The sequence below is a fragment of the Chelonia mydas genome, chromosome 7 (genome assembly GCF_015237465.2).
Source record: "Chelonia mydas isolate rCheMyd1 chromosome 7, rCheMyd1.pri.v2, whole genome shotgun sequence".
NCBI classification, from domain to species: Eukaryota; Metazoa; Chordata; order Testudines; family Cheloniidae; genus Chelonia; species Chelonia mydas.
In genome coordinates this window covers 92,304,111-92,321,703 of record NC_057853.1, presented here as the reverse complement: position 1 = coordinate 92,321,703, position 17,593 = coordinate 92,304,111, and the positions used below count along the sequence as shown (strand labels likewise).

General features: G+C 37.6%; 1 protein-coding gene across 18 annotated transcripts in view; it reads left to right on the top strand.

The window, feature by feature from the left end:
* Positions 1-17,593, top strand: part of EXOC6 (exocyst complex component 6) — a 175,856-nt gene that overhangs the window by 29,448 nt on the left and 128,815 nt on the right. For 17 of the 18 annotated variants that reach the window (XR_005226047.2, XR_005226048.2, XR_006292106.1 and 14 more), the window contains exons 2-5: positions 7,342-7,513; positions 8,831-8,878; positions 8,965-9,055; positions 10,100-10,145. Coding sequence is in view for 15 of the 18 variants with exons in the window: in XM_043550685.1 (XP_043406620.1) it covers positions 7,342-7,513; positions 8,831-8,878; positions 8,965-9,055; positions 10,100-10,145 (357 nt within the window). In the remaining 3 variants the exon portion in view is untranslated. Of the gene's footprint in view, positions 1-6,508; positions 6,601-7,341; positions 7,514-8,830; positions 8,879-8,964; positions 9,056-10,099; positions 10,146-17,593 lie in introns of all 18 variants that reach the window. The other variant, XM_043550688.1, reaches the window with a different exon arrangement.

Below are 17,593 nucleotides of genomic sequence, written 5' to 3'. Positions count from 1 at the left end.
ATTTACAAAGTAAGCAGTTAGCCCTTGTATTTGCAAAAGATATCCGTGATTAGAGTGATGACTACACAGTAAGTCTGCACGAGCTTGTAGACAGCTTTGAAACAATAGTTCTCACGGAGGTGTGCTGCCCACATTAATCTCAAAAGGATATTGACACTGAAACCTACTAAGGATGTTTTAAATGTCAGCATTGTTAACTATGTCACAGCTGATTATTTTGGCAGAAAAATTATGCTAATGTATATCTCTAGTGTTGTTCATTGAACTGGCAGATTTTGGTGCTGGAGGTTGCTGTCAAGGTTGCCGTGGAGCATGAGGAATTCAAATTTCCCATATTCTTCTTTTCCCTCTCCTATCTCCTCCCCATCCCCTCCCCCTGCCCCGACAAAGTGAAGTCATTTTTTCCCCTCCCAAATGCATACATCTTTTCCCCGGTACCAAAAGCCTCAACTGCTCCCAGGCTCCCAAGCAACTTCCAATACCTTCTGCATATGCAAAGCTCCAGCTGTGAAAACCTCAACAACTTCTACAATACACATTTTCAACACAAACGTGTGGCACAATTAGAGTTGAAAATTTGGGGACAGTGTAAAATGTGAGGAAAAGAGAGTAAGAGCGATTGAGGGAGACAGAGGGGAGAAGCAGTATCACAGAATCATAGGGTCAGAAGGGACCATTATGATCTTCTAGTCTGACCTGCACAACGCAGGCCACAGAATCTCACCCAGCCACTGCTGTAACAAACCCCTAACCTATGTGTGAGCTATTGAAGTCCTCAAGTTGTGGTTTAAAGACTTCAAGGTGCAGAGAATCCTCCAGCAAGTGACTCATGCCACATGCTGCAGAGGAAGGCGAGAAACCCCCAGGGCCTCTGCCAATCTGCCCTGGAGGAAAAGTCCTTCCAGACCCAAATATGGCGATCAGCTAGACCCTGAGCATGTGGGCAAGACTCACCAGCCAGACACCCAGGAAAGAATTCTCTGTAGTAACTCAGATCCTACCCCATCTAACATAATTCAGGAGTCCCTGACAAATCATATAGGTCCAATAATGTGCTGTATAGGAAATGGAGCTTGGGAAATAATACAGATAATAATGAAGTGGGAGTAATGAGTCTCCCACTAAATAGAAGAGACTTGATTGATTTAAAAAAAAAAGAGAGAGACAGAAAAGAAAAGCTGTTATAAATTTAACATCCAGTTAAAAATTTAAGTATTTAGTGATATTCTTAAAGTAGTGCATACCCAGTTAGTCAGTAAAGAAAAAAATAGATGTAGAGCTGATCTCTGCTTATACAACCTTATTTATTAACGGTACCTAGTAAGCATTTTAGGGTTTAATGTCTCCCACCTTTTCATTTATTTAGGTTATAAAAATATACATTTCTTTGAAACACTTTGATATAACTTGATTTTAGAAGTTCCCTTTCATGTTTTCTATCACAACTTGGAGAAAAGATTTAATTTGTCATCACTCCCACAAGATGGAGCTCTTTACATATGTAAGACATAAAACCTGTGCTGTGATGGTTACGTTAGGATCATTTTATAATGTAACTTTTTGTGTCATTTGCTGAACCTTAAAGATAGTCTATTAGATAATGTTTTAGATAATATATACACCAACATTTTGTTAATCTGCTTCTATGGAAAGGCACGATGCAGTATAGAAAACAGTAAATATTAGGTGTCCCTATAGACAAGTAGAATTGTCTTGTGGTTAAGAGACTGAACTGGGACATGTGAGATTTGGGTTTTCTTCCTGACTCTGCCACTGACTCTCTGTATGACTTTTGGCAAGTCACTTAATCTTTTTATGTCTTAGTTTTCCTTCTGCAGTATGGGAATAACGATACTTTGCAACCTCCCATGGGTGTTGTGAGATTATCCTTCCCTACCCTCTGTGAATTAGGGAAGTATTAGGTATGAAGCTGGTGAGCCCCATACAAAAACACATAAATAAAAATAAATACTGGTTCTTTCATTATGTACTGGACACTGCATCATCTTCCACCTGGATATGTACTTCCAAGAATTTCCTGGTTGATCATTATTTTGTCGGGCATTGTTTGTTTGATGACTTCTTTGATATATTGCCAATCTTTTAGTGCCCAACTATTTCCCCATTTATGTATCTGAATAGTAAAAATTCAGTGTATGGAGTTGGTTTTGTCACATCATGTTTCAAAGTCCTTTTCTGTATCTAGGTCTCATCTGTTTTTTTTAGCCCTCCTTTTTTATTGGTATTAAATTGTGATAAATTCACTTAATAAAACCGCCTATTTATGAACAGTGTAGATAGATAACCTTGGAAAATGAAGCCCTTTCTTTATCCACATGCTATGTGTAGAACTGGCCGTGCAAGATTCCCGCCACTATCCTTCTAACATGGCATAGATAGTCTTCTTCCAGCAATACTACAATTGACTGGGTAGTATATATTATTGGAAAACCTACACATTTGTTCTGCTTCATTGAACAATCGGGCCCAGTAGGTTTCTCTCTGCTGGTTGAACTTGCTAAGCAGAGTGACCAATTGCTTGCTTCTGAGATTTTCCTTCCCCCCCACCCCCCTCCAGCCAACTGCACTGCCTCTACACGCAACCTTTAATTCATCTTTTGTTTTAGCTCCAAGCAAATGGCCTCAGCTTCTCATAGAGTAATCCAGCATGCTTTGATGGGCAGAAAATACCACAAGTGTGACCAAGTCCAAATTCCTTTAAAAACATGCTCACAGTTTGGCAATAGTGATGTCCTGGCGCAGGTGATGTGTCCACAATATCTTCCAAGGATTAGTTAGTTAGTTCTTTCCCTTATGTTTCTGCTCTCCAGGTTCGAGCACGTTAGCCCCTTCCTCTTCTTGCAGACACAGAATAGTGCTCAGATGATTGTCCCATACAGGACCCTGGAGTAACACAGCATTTGCTGCTCCAGATCAAGCAGCTTACAGGATTTGCCCATGATGTGGTAGGGGACTAGAGAGTACAGTTTTCAGCACCCTGCATTACTTTCTTGCATGTATTAGTGGATCAGACTGTCTGGGAGTCCAGGGATCTGTTTGCTCTTGAAAATAACTTCCTTTTTTATGCAGGGCTGCTCAATACCTCTTTTACTCCTCTGAGTTCAACTGCTTTCCCCAGCTGGACATTCTAAGTGTAAGTCAGGATCAAAACGGGAAAAACTCTTAATAGTTCAAGGCTCTCCCTGTAAGAGGAAGGGGAAGCTGTCATCTCTTCTGTGTCCCTTTTCTCCTCAGAAGAGCCAGGCCTTGTCAGACATTTCAATTCTAGCTTTGTTAAGCAAGTAAGTTTCTGTGCCTCTTGTAAACCCCCAAACTCCCCAGAGAGTATAGTCAGAAGAAGGAAGTCATACTTCCCTGTAGAGACTTGGAAGGATAGCACTCTTCCCCTCCCCAAGAACTTGGCCAAGATGGTTACAAAAACTTAGAGGGCTCCAGACTCTACATTCCCCAATTCTTGAACCTCAGACTAACTCTACAGCCTCCTTCCAAACACAGTGGAAAACTGTTGGTCTTCTTCAAAGATTAATCCAGCAGTAGAAGGTCTCGGGGGTTGGGGTGTGTGGGGGAGAAGAAATCCTCTACTTTGCTAGAGGCTAACATTTCCCCCTTGTACTCTGGGGACAAATAAATGGACTCTACCTTAAGAAAGCAATATGAATCTCCACTTAAATATCTCAGTAGGTCCCTAAATATTTTCTGTGTTTCCCAGTTTTCCCTCTGTGGACTCAAGATCTCAGCAACTTTTTAAAAAGAGAATAAAGTTAAATCTCTTTGCCAAAAAATGAGATGGGGAAAAAATGACGTTTTTATGACTGAAATTCACTCCAGTGCAGAGAGCCCATCCAAGGGACTCTGCGTCACATTCTTTGTTAAGGGTTTAAGTGGTATGGAAGGCCTTGAGCAAAGCTTGCCTTGGGGTGGAATTCACTCATAGCAAATACCCTTTTTTGAAAATTTTAAAGCTAAGTTTTTATAGTAAGTTACAGAAATAAGAAATCATATGCTATCATATAGGAAGGCTCTCTTAAGGGGAAGTCTGTATTGAAAGTTCATTTTTTAAGAGAGAACAAAAGCTTGTTTATAAAAATATATGCAGAAAAGTAAAACTAAAGTATCAGGAATGTTTTCACACTGGTGTCCTGTACTATTATGACATTCTGGGGTGCAGTCCAGACCAGGGAGGGGCTATGTGACCCCAGCCCTGCGCACTTGGGTGCCTCGCAGTGCTTTGCTGCTGTAACTCCGACGCGCTAATGAACAGCATTCCAGCATGCAGGTAGCACCCTGAATGTCTATGTATAGCTGCATCCTGCCAGCCACACATCAGTCACACTCTCGCTTCCACCAGCCTTGATTACCACTTGCAGAGTGATCCCAACACATTCCTAATCCTGGATCACCGCCCCCCACCCCCAAATGTGTGTCCTGCGCTGTCCAGCCCTCTTCTGGACAGTCCAGATATATTAGGTCCATTGCCCCTTTAAGGGGATCAATATACAACAGTCTGTTACCTAAAGTAAAGCTACACAAACAATTCACAGTGTTGGATTAGTTTTAATTAAAGAATAAAACAAGTATATTTAACTACAAGAAGATAGGTTTTAAATGAGTACAAGTATAAGGCATTAAAGTTGGAAATGGTTATAAGAGATATAAAGACTAAACGAACTAGACTTCGTTCAAGGTGTAGTCCCTTACCACATGTTTCCAGAAATATTGCTGACCAAACACTCAGCCAGGACCTGCTGCCAAAATCCAATGGCTGTTTTCTTTTGTTGTCTTAGGTGAGAACGAGCGAGAGAAATATAGGGAGAGATCCCTTGGGGGTGTTTCTGCCCCTCCGTTTTACAGTTCAGTCACCCTTTTATTTTATTTTCCTGAGGGTTACCCCTAGATGAAGTTCATTCCCACCATGAGGTTGGCGTTATGGAGTTTTGTGTTGAAAAGAGGTTCCATACTGTTGTTTGCTAAGATGCAGATCTGTTTGTTCTTGCTCCTCTTCCTTGCCAAAGAATGTCCTCTTGATAGGTGATGGCCCATCACCTTTGATGACATCTGGCTAGAGGCATCAGTTTGTCCTTTGTCTTTGAGAAACAGATTTGCCCACTCCCCAGACTTGTCTGAAAAACACACCTCAGTTATAATTTCAGCTCACATTTATAAATTTAAATATTATGTTACTACGCATGTTTCATCATGATATTGTTGACCAGTGAGCTATTAGTTTTTCAAACGATACCTCACAAGGCATATTTTGTACAAAGATTATTACAGGAGTTTGTAGGGTGTGAATGCAGTGGTGATTTCCATCACAACTATATCTTTGCTTATTTTAACCTTTTCCAATATTTTGGTTTTATTTTATTTTTCCTAATGTTTGAGGAACAGTGCAATAAACAACTACGATGGGGGAAGTGAAAGTTGAGGCTTCCATGGAAGATGACCTGTCCAAGGCTCTCTTTTGTGCCATGACTGTTCACCTATAGGTGTCAGCAAAATGGAAAATATTTTTAGTTTTGTGACTAAAGTACTCAAAATCCAGATGTATGATCTGTCTCTATACACGGCCAAAACCGCTGTCCAAGTTACAGTATCTTGGTGTTTTTCCTTAAAGCCCAGGTCAGGTGATTACATGCAGTGGTGCTGGAACAATTTTTATAGTGGGTGTGCTGAGAGCCACTGAACCAAACTGCAAACCTTGTATATAATGGAAACCCCTTCAAGCTAGGTGGTGCTGCAGCACCTATGATTACATGAGAATCTCAGCTTTCTTTTTGGGAGGGAAGTAGTAAGTTTCTAGCCCTCCTGGTTGTGAAGAAAAGCTTGAAAATGCGAAAAGGCTCAAAAACTACAAGGCAAATTAAAATAATTCAGTTTTTAAAAAATCTCATGATTTTTAAGCCAATTTCATGATTTTGGGAGTTTGATGATTTTTGAACATTTGGGGTTGGCAGTACTAAAATTTTCTTACGGGCTTCCTTGACTCTTGCATTGTCTGTGTTGCCATTCCAACAGTCATCTGTCTTGTCCGCCACTGTGACCATGTCAAGTCTCTGTTCTAATCCTTTGATTGCCTTTCCCCCACTGATCAGATTTAATGATTCTGTCCTTTTCTCTGCTGTTTAGATGCCCATACCTCTCACTTCTCTTTGCATGCCCCTTCTGTTGAAGCTTAAAGATTAACCACCCACTATATCCTTTCCTTGCCCATTCTGATGTCTATGCCTTCTTCATGTGACTGCTGTTCCCCTGAGCAAGTTCAACAAGCTCCATGTTCAATTCTTCCATGAGACCTATAAATCCTAGTCCTACCTTCAAAGAATTAACAAACCAACCCACCAACCTCCAACCTTGTAAAAAAAAAAACAAACAAACCCAAAACTCCAAAACCAAATATTATTAAAACAGGTGGAACTAACAAACCACATTTTCAACTTTGCTTTTTATTGTGTCTGCTTGCTAGTTCTCAGTTATATGTCATCTGTAGGATTATAAGTGGCTCAGGAAGAAGAACCCAGACTCCTTACTTGTCTGTGAAGTCCCAAGGCCAAAGTTTTCAAACTGGATGCCTAAAATTAGGTAACTAAATCCATAGTTAGGATCCTAAATAAAAACAGCCTGATTATCCGAAGGGCTGATGTCAATAGGAGTGATGGTGGCTCACCACTTCTGAAAATCAGACCACTTTTGTGTGCCTAAACATAGATTTAGGTGGAAACTTTAGGCATCTGTGTTTTAAAATATTGGCCCTATTGCACTCTTGGAACTGTATATAAATCTTTTTATGAGAAAAAAGATTGCATTATATTAGTTACTGTTGATTGTAGTTCACTAGGGGGCTGAATACTTCAGGATATTTCTTAACTGTGTTTGGCTAGAGTCATGCAAAATGTATTTAATTGGGCAAATCTGTTGTTAGACAATCTAGAAAAATAAATATGTATATTTGCACTTCTTTATATTTAACAAACAGTGGAATTTGATGAAAAAGTGATCCATGCTATTTGAAGTAGTTGGAGAAGCTGAGTCTTTTGTACTCATATTTGAGCATAAGGGCATAAGTAACCGACCAGTGAGGCTGAGGTCAACCATGATGTAACTGGTTAAGCACCAGGATTAATGCCAAAAGGGTCAGGTTCAGAGCTCGGTTTTGGATTATGTCTTTTGTTTAATAATATCAGCAGTGTGGATCACAAATTATGTCATTGTGATATCAAGTTTGAATTTAAAAGATAAAAACCTTAAGATTTCAGTAATGATCCCTACTTGTTATACTATTCAGAAAAAAGAAAGTTCTGTTTTATAATTTGTATTTAACAGGTCTGTATATGATGACCAGCCAAATGCACACCAAAGATTTATGGAAAAACTAGATGCTTGCATACGTAACCATGACAGAGAGATAGAAAAGATGTGTAATTTTCACCATCAGGGCTTTGTGGATGCTATTACAGAACTTCTTAAAGTAAGGGCTGATGCAGAAAAATTAAAGGTAAGAAACTACTTATTTAAACTTGTGTATGTTGCTATCATTGATTAATACTAGATGGAATGTTTCTTTTTTAAGGGATAAGACTTTCATAATGTACATACACATCCTGATGTTTACAATTAAATTTTCAGAAATTGTATAGCTGTTTAGGAATGTCTTGTGTACTAGAATAATAAATTTGCCATGTTCATATTTTTTTTTAGGTCTCATTTTCTGATTTCTTCATTTATAATTTTTTGTAAAACATTGCCAAAAATCAGTTTACCATTTTATTAAGTAATTCTGGAAGACTTTTAAATGGCAAAGTATTGGTAAAAGTAATATTTCTTATAATAGGTCTTGTGTTTTTCTCAGTTTGATTACCAAATTATGTATCAGACTTCTCAATTTCAGATTCAGAAAAAATATTGTTAGAAATCTTGATTCTTTTGGAAAGCCTCCACTTGCAGTTGCATATCTTTTAAAAAGTGTTCTTGTGCTCCCCAAAAGAGTAGGTGGTGTTGGTAATATTCCTTAGAAGTGAGGACTAAGGTTTACTCAGAAGTCAGAATGCAGAATAGTGAATTGTGAGACCTGTCCCTTTTAGCTCTCTTTACACTTTGGAGAGCAAAATATGCACACCAGACAGAATGAGCGTAGTTCACCAGAGGTTATGATTAGAAGAGCATTATATAAAGGATATTCAGATAACAAGAGACCAAATACAGCGTCAATGAGGTCATTGAGCATCTTTGTTTGGAAATTAATGAGATTTTTAATAAACTAGAATGTGCTTCCTTATTATGATGACCTAATGAGTCACTTAATATGTGGGAAAATCTGAGGTCGAGCTTTGCCTGCACCTGCAGCATTAAAATGTTGCTGTGGTTTGGAGATTTCCACGTTTGATGTTAATCAACCACCCAGTGTTTGCATTCAGCAAAGTATGAATGTTTAATTACCATAAAATGCAATCACCATTTCTTACAGACAATGAATGGCACATAGAGCTTATTGAGGTTATCAAAAAGGGACCAGTGGTCAATTGGGTCAATGATTTGAATTGTTTGACAGACCTACAGAAACAAGTAAAGTTCAAAAATCCCAAGTAAATTTGAGAAGTTTGCCACAGAATCTGTTAGAAAGAACTGTCATAAGTAATTGAAGTTAACAAAAGCCCTTTGCAATCAAAAGTTCAAGTTCAAGCTGTAGAGTTAATTTGAATTTGCATTTCTTTGTTCTAAATTTCTCATGAAGCATGATCTAATTACAAGGGTGAGCAGTTACATCAGGGCAATATATGCATATTTGTCTAACAAAGGTGAAATTATTTTTAAGGTCCAAGTTACTGATACCAACCGAAGGCTTCAAGATGCTGGGAAAGAGGTGAGAAAATGGTTTTTAATTGAATATTTGCAGCAAATTAAATTTGTTTGCATAATTTAATTGTAATTTTTTACAAAATATCTAAGGTGATAGCCCAAACAGAGGAAATCATCCGATGTAGAATTCAGCAGAGGAATATTACAACAGTAGTGGAAAAACTGCAGTTGTGTCTTCCAGGTGAGTTACAAATATGTGCAATAGTGACATTTGGCTAAATACAGTAGCCAATGAGATAAGTCATTATACCCAAAATGCAACAGAAGTTTTATTTTTTTTCTCATATTTCAATGTTCTGTAACATGAATTTAGCGGAGGAATTACTAGGATCTTACAAATGTGTCCAAATTTAGATCTCATGATGGTATATTTATTCTATAATAATTGTAATAGGGTAAACATAAAGCTTTGTTTGAAAACTAACAACGAGAGGACATAGATTGTACAAAAAAATTAAGCATGTGTATTTTTATCATACAATAAATATGTTTGCGTTTAAACCTTTGAAGTTGTTGTTTAACATTTATTTTCCTGTGGTTAAAAATTTAAGGGAAAACATTAAAAAGTTTGTGAACGTTATTTGTAGTAGCATCTTTCAACATTGTGCAGTATTACAATAGTATGTTTTTGAACATCACCATCTTGAGACATTGTTTCGTATATAGTTAGAGAACGTTGCATTTCATAGTGTACATCTATAAAGACTGACTTTTGTTTATGACGTTGGCAGATAGATTTGAACCTTTTTCTTTGTACTGCGTAATCTTTCTGTTGTGACTTGGGATAATGACAGTAGATGGTACTGTTGCCTTTCTATGAACTGTTCCCATTAACTGATCATACATTTGAAATTTCCCACGTTTTTTATGATGTGCTATAAACATAATTGGTTGACAGATATTTAAACAAAAGTTGGTGTGCTTACACTGAGAAAAGTTTGAAACTACTGTTTCACTTTTAAATTCTTTACTACTTAACTTCTCTTTAATAGTTCACTTTTTTTCTCTTAATCTGCAATCTAGAACCTTATTTTTCACTACTTCTAGTTGGTCTTCCTATTGTAGTGTAATATGTTACTGAGAAAGTGTGTAAGTGAAACGAAGACTAAAATAATATACAGTATATATTTTCCATTTTAAAGTATATATTCTTTTTCTTATTAACTTATTAACGTATTTAGTTTGCAATAAGATCTAAATGGGTTAATATTTTTGTTTTATATAGTGCTGGAAATGTACAGCAAACTAAAAGAGCAGATGAAAGTAAAAAGGTGAGTGAATTTATTTCTGTAACTGAAGTGTAACTTTTTCAGTGAATGGGTTCATCTACTTGTCTTTTACAATTATTAACAGACTGATAAAGACTAGTAAGGTCAAGACATAGTGAATCATATAGTCAGGTCTTTTCATCATTCCTTTCCTTTGTTTCAAGTATGCCATTACAAATTAACAGACGTTACATGAAAAATAACATAATTTTAATATCTTAATTAAGAAACTTCAGGAAACAGTTTTTACTTAAATAAGCATGAATGCAATGGAAATATATTTTAGGACATGAAATATAAACTTTTATTAATACTGTAAAACAATTTAAGGACCAAGAATAAAAGTGATCCTTAGGGAGTTCAGTAGAAATGGTAAAATAATGGTACCTTTTTGGTTCGTTAATACCCCAGTAATCTATCATAGTACATGAAATTGTATAATTCAATTTCCCATATATCTTCCTTCAGTGACAGAAATTTTGTTAGTCTCTTATTTATTTGAAACAATTAGTGTAATGTGTAAAAATTTTCTCTTTACTGTATGCACAAAAATGTGAACTCTAAAAGACATTCTCTAGATGTCAGAGTTGGATTTGTGTTTGCTGTTTACTACCTATGGGCTAGATCACTGGTTTGCAATCTTCTCAGAGTGAGGGCAGCATGTTGTTGCAGTGTCTTTGGAGCAGCCCAGCAGGGAGACTGACTCTTTGAGTCACAGTCTCCTATTCAGTGTTCTCACTGTTCTGGGAAGAGGAAGTAAACTCCCTGGACCTATACTCATTGTAGTGTATGCTCCGTAACGTACAGGTACCACTTTCTGCTGGGTAGAATAGCTGTTCTGCAGAGCCTGCTGCTTCCTGCATGCTGCAAGCGTTGATACAGCACACTTAGTTAAAGTGGTCATGTCCTCTCACTTCCTTGCACTGTTGCACAGGACAGGACAGTCTGGCTTTATAATTGGCAGGGGTGTTAAATTACTGAGTGGAATCATGGAGGGATCACATGAGTGAGCTACACTTGCAGTTAGTTTTTTAGCAGCATTTTGATTTCAAGTAATCTATTATTTTTGTAGTTTGACTCCCATTGGTTCTTTGGGGTTGATTGTTTTTTTTACTATTATTGAGAAGTCATCAGTACTCTTCAAAGCTAAAAATAACCTTCAGTCCTCTAAAGATTTAGTGCTATGTCAGCTCCTGTAGAAAAAATGCTACATGGGAAACTGCAAGTCAAGAACTGTGGCATTACAGAGGTATCAGCCCACTAGAGTAGGTGTTAGGACATGTCATCATCATCCCACTAGAAAGAAGGCCGAAGGGGGAGGTCCTCTAATAGCATCAATATCCTCAGAGCTGTATTGAAATCCCATGGAGATCTAGAGCACTGGCTCTCAACCTTTCCAGACTACGGTACCCCTTTCAGGAGTCTGATTTGTCTTGCGTACCCCAAGTTTCACCTCCCTTAAAAATGACTTGCTTACAAAATCAGACATAAAAATACAAAAGTGTCACAGCACTCTATTACTGAAAAATTGCTTACTTTCTCATTTTCACCATATAAAATAAATTGATTGGAATATAAATATTTTACTTATATTTCATTGTGATACTTACCATATAATAGTATATAGAGCAGTATAAACAAGTCATTGTTTGTATGAAATTTTAGTTTGTACTGATGTCACTAGTGCTTTTATGTAGCCTGTTGTAAAACTAGGCAAATATCTAGATGAGATGACATACCCCCTGGAAGACCTCTGTGTACCTCTGGTGGTACATGTTCCCTTGGTTGAGAACCATTGCCTCAGGGCAATCAAGCTGAGAGACAGTATCTTCATGCTACTGCTCAGGCTCCTTTCTTCTTTATAGTATGGCTCTGTCATTAACTGTGTGACGATCGTTTCCTTATGACTTAGTCTTCTCCATGGGGGAGCATAGAGAGCATGGAGTGGTATCCTCTGGAAATTGACATTAATTCTGGTGGTAATTTCCTGTGATTTGCCAGGCAACAAAGCCATAGAGTGTCTGTACACTAGCCACATTCCCCTTAATACTGCAATGGTACCACTGGAGGGACTTCCACAGGGTCAATGGGATGCTGCTGTTGTGGTTCCTCTTCCTTCTCTCAAATAATTCTTGTCCCATTGTAATGAGACTTCAATGACTTTATCTTATATCTGCCAAGCAGACATGATGTTGTGTTCTTTAAGTTTTGCTACAGTAGCTAAAGTAACAGGGATTATGTTTGCATAGGCTTCTTAAGTCACAAACTCATGGCATGTACCAGTAATCCAATATACTTACTAATAATTCAGTATATATCACTGCTGAAAGGTTCTACATAGTCCAAGCTAATGCTTATAATTGAATATTAGAAGTTAAAACTGACTAAAAAGCTGAACAGTATAAACAGATGGGCACTCAAAAATGACACGTTAATAGAAATTCTTGGAAGCCATGAGGCACAGTTTTTCCCCACAGTGGAGTGTTAAGGTGTATGGGATAGTTTATTTTGAATTCAATTTGCTATTTTTCCATTTACAGGCACCTTTTATAACACACAAAGACATTTCACTGACTTAAAGGCAACATGCTATGGATTTTTTAAAAGTAGATTTGTCTTCTTTTTTTGCCTTTATGATGCATAAAGGATGTATGAAGCTTTTTCCCGTGATTTTTTTTTTAAACCATACAAATATCATGAATGGCGAGTCTGGTCTTGCTTGTTTTTGCAGGAAGAACTTGAGAGTGTCAGAGATGTGTAATGTGAATGTTCATTGAACTGAACCTTAATTGAAAAGATAAGGGTTTTGACTCTTTAACAAAGACTTTTTTTCTCACAAGAGTTTATTGGATATTAACATTAAATTAATAACAAAAACAAAAAACTAATAAAAATACTTTTCCTTCTCAATTTCTCAGATTTCCGTCTTTTAAAATGCTGTAATTTCATCAGTACCTCAGTTTCCATGAAATCGCAGACAAGACCAGAATTGCTAATGTAAAAAAAACAAGCAGAGAAAAAGGTGTGGCATTTTTTGGTTTTAGGACAAAATCCTTTCAGGACTTCTTTACATATCGTAAAGAAGCCAAAAGAGCAGAAGCTCATTTACTTCCTTCTATAGACATCACCTTTTAAGATAATGCAAAGTATGGGTCTGGAATATGTGTTGCTTTACTTTGCCAAAATGAAGGTTCGCAGTGGATTCCAAACAGCCATCTGTTGGTAACAATTTTTGGTCACTGCCAACCCGGACTGGATTTGAACTGGTGACCCAAGGGTGAAAGGCTCTGTATCCCATTTAACTATCTTCTGAGCCATGTATAATGCAAGTTGACAAGAATTATAGTCGTGAGGAGAAATAAATGAGGAGTCTGCTCTAAACAGACAAGACTGGTTGAAGAATTTTATGGAGGGGTTAAATCTTGGGATAAAGTGTCTTAAGGGAAGGGGTTTTGGTGCTCCCAGTGTTTTATTACTCACTATGGGTTTATAGATTTATAATGAACCTTCCAATTTTTTTTTCTTTTAAAGACTGTTTTAAAGTGACTTAATCATATCATGCTTTTGATTTAACCGTATTATATCTTATAGCCTGTGGCTGCCTGAATGTGTCTTTGAATAAGGTTACAGATTTTGCTTTAGAAAATGATGGATATACAACTCCAACAGGATTTGTTAGAGAAAGAGATACAAAAGCACTGACTTTGTTAGTGTACTGTGGGAAGCACTCAATACTACGAGTGCAATAGAAATGCCTGTACAAAATAAATTGATTGCTAAGACTGTTGTTGGACCTTATTTAAGCTACTGTAGGAAACATGGATGGGACTATGATCTTGTGGGTAAAGTTTAGTGCTGAGAGATCGGGGTTCTTTTCCTGGCTTTGTCATTGACTTTCTGCATAACTGTGGGAAAGTCACTTAGCCCTTCTGTGCCTCAGTTACCCATACAATACAATGGGGGACAATGGTTCCTTATCTCAAACAGAGTTGAGATTCATATGTTTTACCAAAAGTTTGAGGAAAGGTGTTGTATGAGTGCAGTATATAACCACAGCACAACGGGACCAAATTCCACAGCAGCAACCCCTAAATTCTGTGGCAGTGTAAATTTATTCTAATCCCCATTCAGCCCATCCCCATGCAAACAAACGCTCACAGTTGAACTCTATGAAGTGACGTTAAATCCATTGTTGATTATTTTCAGCTCTGACTGGTTTTGAGAATGGGTTCTTTCATTGTGCTTTCTAGATGGTTCAGCTCCAAGTCTCTGTTCCCATGTCATTCTCCAGGTAGCCCAGCTAAGAATTTCCTTTCCCGGTGTACCCCAGAGAAGGGGGAAGCTGATAGCTGACTACAGTGGCTAATGTCTCTAGTTGAGCAGGTCTCAACTGCTGTGTTGTTTTCTAAACCCCCCAGCTCACCAGCCTGTGCTTGTGGTTCCCCTGGTTGAGAGCTGGACTCCAACTCTGCCTCTCTGATCCACTTTTGCTTAGCTTCATGGAGCAATGCAGCAAGCATGCACTGTAATTCAAATAACTTCTTGTAGGGAAAGCTGGAGAGGAGGAGTCAGATATAGGCATGTCCTGGCAGTGCAAGGAGAGAGGGGGGAAAAGTATTGGGATTCCTGGTTGCAGCAAAATGGTGAAGTGCTTGGCAAAAATGTTGAGTTTTATGGGATATTGGGAAAATGCTCAAATTGTGAAGAGCATGAGTCTCTATTTAGGATGAATGGGGCAGTTCACAAATCTCAAAGTTTTAGTTTTAGGCACTTTGCAGACACAGGCAAGCATCCCTACAACAGTTTATGCTTGGTTCGTGTTTTTCACGTTATCTCTGCAAGAACCAGAAACATTATTTTCAAAATGAAAACTGAGAAGCCGGGACACAATTCTATGGCAATGAGTGAATTCCACAGCATATTATGTGGTTGCAGTATCACCGAATCCTCATTGTACAGTATAGATCATTGTACTACAAGGCCAGTGCTGCTTTAGAAAGGCAAAACATAGGACAAGCAAAGTAATAGCAGGTATCAATAGTTTAACTTCCAAGCAAAAAGGTGGTGGCTCAGTCTTGTTGTAAAAAAAGATACTTTGTGAAGTTTTCAAAATTGATAGATTGATAGTTTCTTAAGATAAATTATTCACAATGGTAAAAGGTTCAAAAAGTAGGTGGCCTGTCATAAAAAAGATGATAGTGGGAGTGAGCAGGGAATGAAAGCAGAATTTTCCCCACCACAAATGGTATTAAACTTACGGAGTATATTACAGTGGAAAGTTGGTCAACATAGAATACAAATGAGTTTGAGACGTCTGTTCCTATAGAAGGGAAGGGATTTAATGGTCTGGTTAAATAACAAGTGGGAAGCATTGAGATGGACCAAAAATAGGCAGGTGTAGTTAAGCCAGGTGGTGCTTTCCTATTCTTTCATATTGTGGTTTTTTGGTGGGGTTTTTTTGTATTTGAGGTGACTCAAGTTCAGTCCATGTGAAGAAAATAGATGGAAACGGTTGCTGTCCTAGGAAAACTACAGAAATTGCAAAGTTCCTGTTGCAACCACCATCATGGATTGCTTGAATGGCAATTTTTAAAGGAAGTGCTTTAAATCTAAAAGTTTTTAAGCTGTGTAGATGGCTGCAGCGTTTCTCAATGATTGGTCTATGGGCCGGCGCCAGTCCCTAAAACAGTTTAGGAAGGCAGCAAGCCATTGCCTGGTATCGAAAAGGTTAAGAAACACTGGGCTACAGGGATTCCCTTCCTTCACAAAAGTAATGTTGCAGTCAAGATGGTGACTGTTCGACATGAATTTTTTTTTTACTTTTGTAGCTATACCCAGGTCATATGGCTTTCTTTCTCTGTTAGCACTGATCATTTTTTAAACCAGTTTGTATGAACACATTGAATATGAAATTCCACTTATGTGAGGCTGTTCTTTTAATGAGCATGTGTTATTTATATAGCACCAACAGCAAATTAGGTGTTTTTCAGACTAGTATGAGGACAGGACATACAAAGAGCTTACAATCTAGATAGGCAATATACACTGAGTCAGGAAAAGGAAAGGAGAGTAGTGCCAAGTAAGTTTCTTTGTGAGATATTGTTTCAAAATTTGAATCAAGCCTTCTGGAGTTGTGTTAAAAAAAATCCACAAAACACCAAACAAAAACGTGTGATATGTATCTTCAGAGGTAATGTTTAAAACAGTTTAAATATTATATGCTGATAACATTATATTTTCTCACTGCCATTGTTTATGGTATGTTTAACTTAACTCAACCAGAAGTCTTGATAGTCTAACTGGTTTTTATAATGATGCAGTTTTGGCACTTAGACAATAAAAGAGGCTGAGGTGATTTCAAGCCAATGGTAACAGAGAATATGTGTTGTAGATATCTTAAAGTAGCAACTTTCCAGATGACGCCCCTCCCACCCAAACTTTTGTAAGTCTGGTTTTCCATATTGCTTGCTTCTGTTTGTGTATTCTCATAGCTGCTTTACATGCCTCCTAACCCTTTGTCAGATTTATTCTGGAGGTTTCAGAAAATTACTTGGTTTTAGGAAATTAAGGATGAAGTACTAAATCTCCATAGTTTATATGATTTTACACTGATTCTACTCCAGCCACCTCTCCTTATATATTGAGCGATCTCTATATATGAGAGGAAAAAAAAACAAAGTTTAAAAAAATGTTTTTGTTTGAAGGATGAATTAATAAGTGCATGTCTTTGCCAATCCACACTGTGCCTTGGCCATAATAACCTGTACTTCTGTATCAGTGCTCTTCTGTCCAAAGTTCTAGCATGCTTCATGGTTAAGGATTGTTCACCTTCCTTTTTGTAACCAATCAGGTTTCTAAAGAGTTTGTTATGGTTATGTTCTGACTTGTGAGTCCCTTTAGAGGAAACCAAAGAATTTGTATCTCCTTGCTCCAGTCAGCAGGGACTAATCTTCCCACCATGACCCACTGTGCTCATCTTGCCCCTGGCCCCTGACTCGCTCCAGCTGGGGACCAATCCTTCCCCCTCACCATGCCCAGCTGTCAGGGTGGATAAAAATCAGTGACTTAAAAAAAATAATCAAAAAATTGGATTTTTTAAATTTAAATTGGATTTTTGCTGGAAAAAACTATCTAAAGATGCTTTTAATTAAGATACATTATATCACGGAATAGGGATTCTAATTCTATAGTATGAGACAATATATTCATGTAATGTTTAAGAAAAGTTTTGTAAATGAGTTCTAATAGTTCATGGGTTAGGCACCCAATCTTATGGGGTTCCACAGGCTTCTGTATAGATTATTTAGGTTAATTTTTCTATCTACCCAATGGGACTCAGTGCTCAGTCTAGAAGATACCATCATAGATGCTTATTTTTGCAGTTCTCAAACTGTGGATTTGTGTCTCCAGAGGTAACATGATTGTTAACAGCAAAAATGTTTTTAAATAAA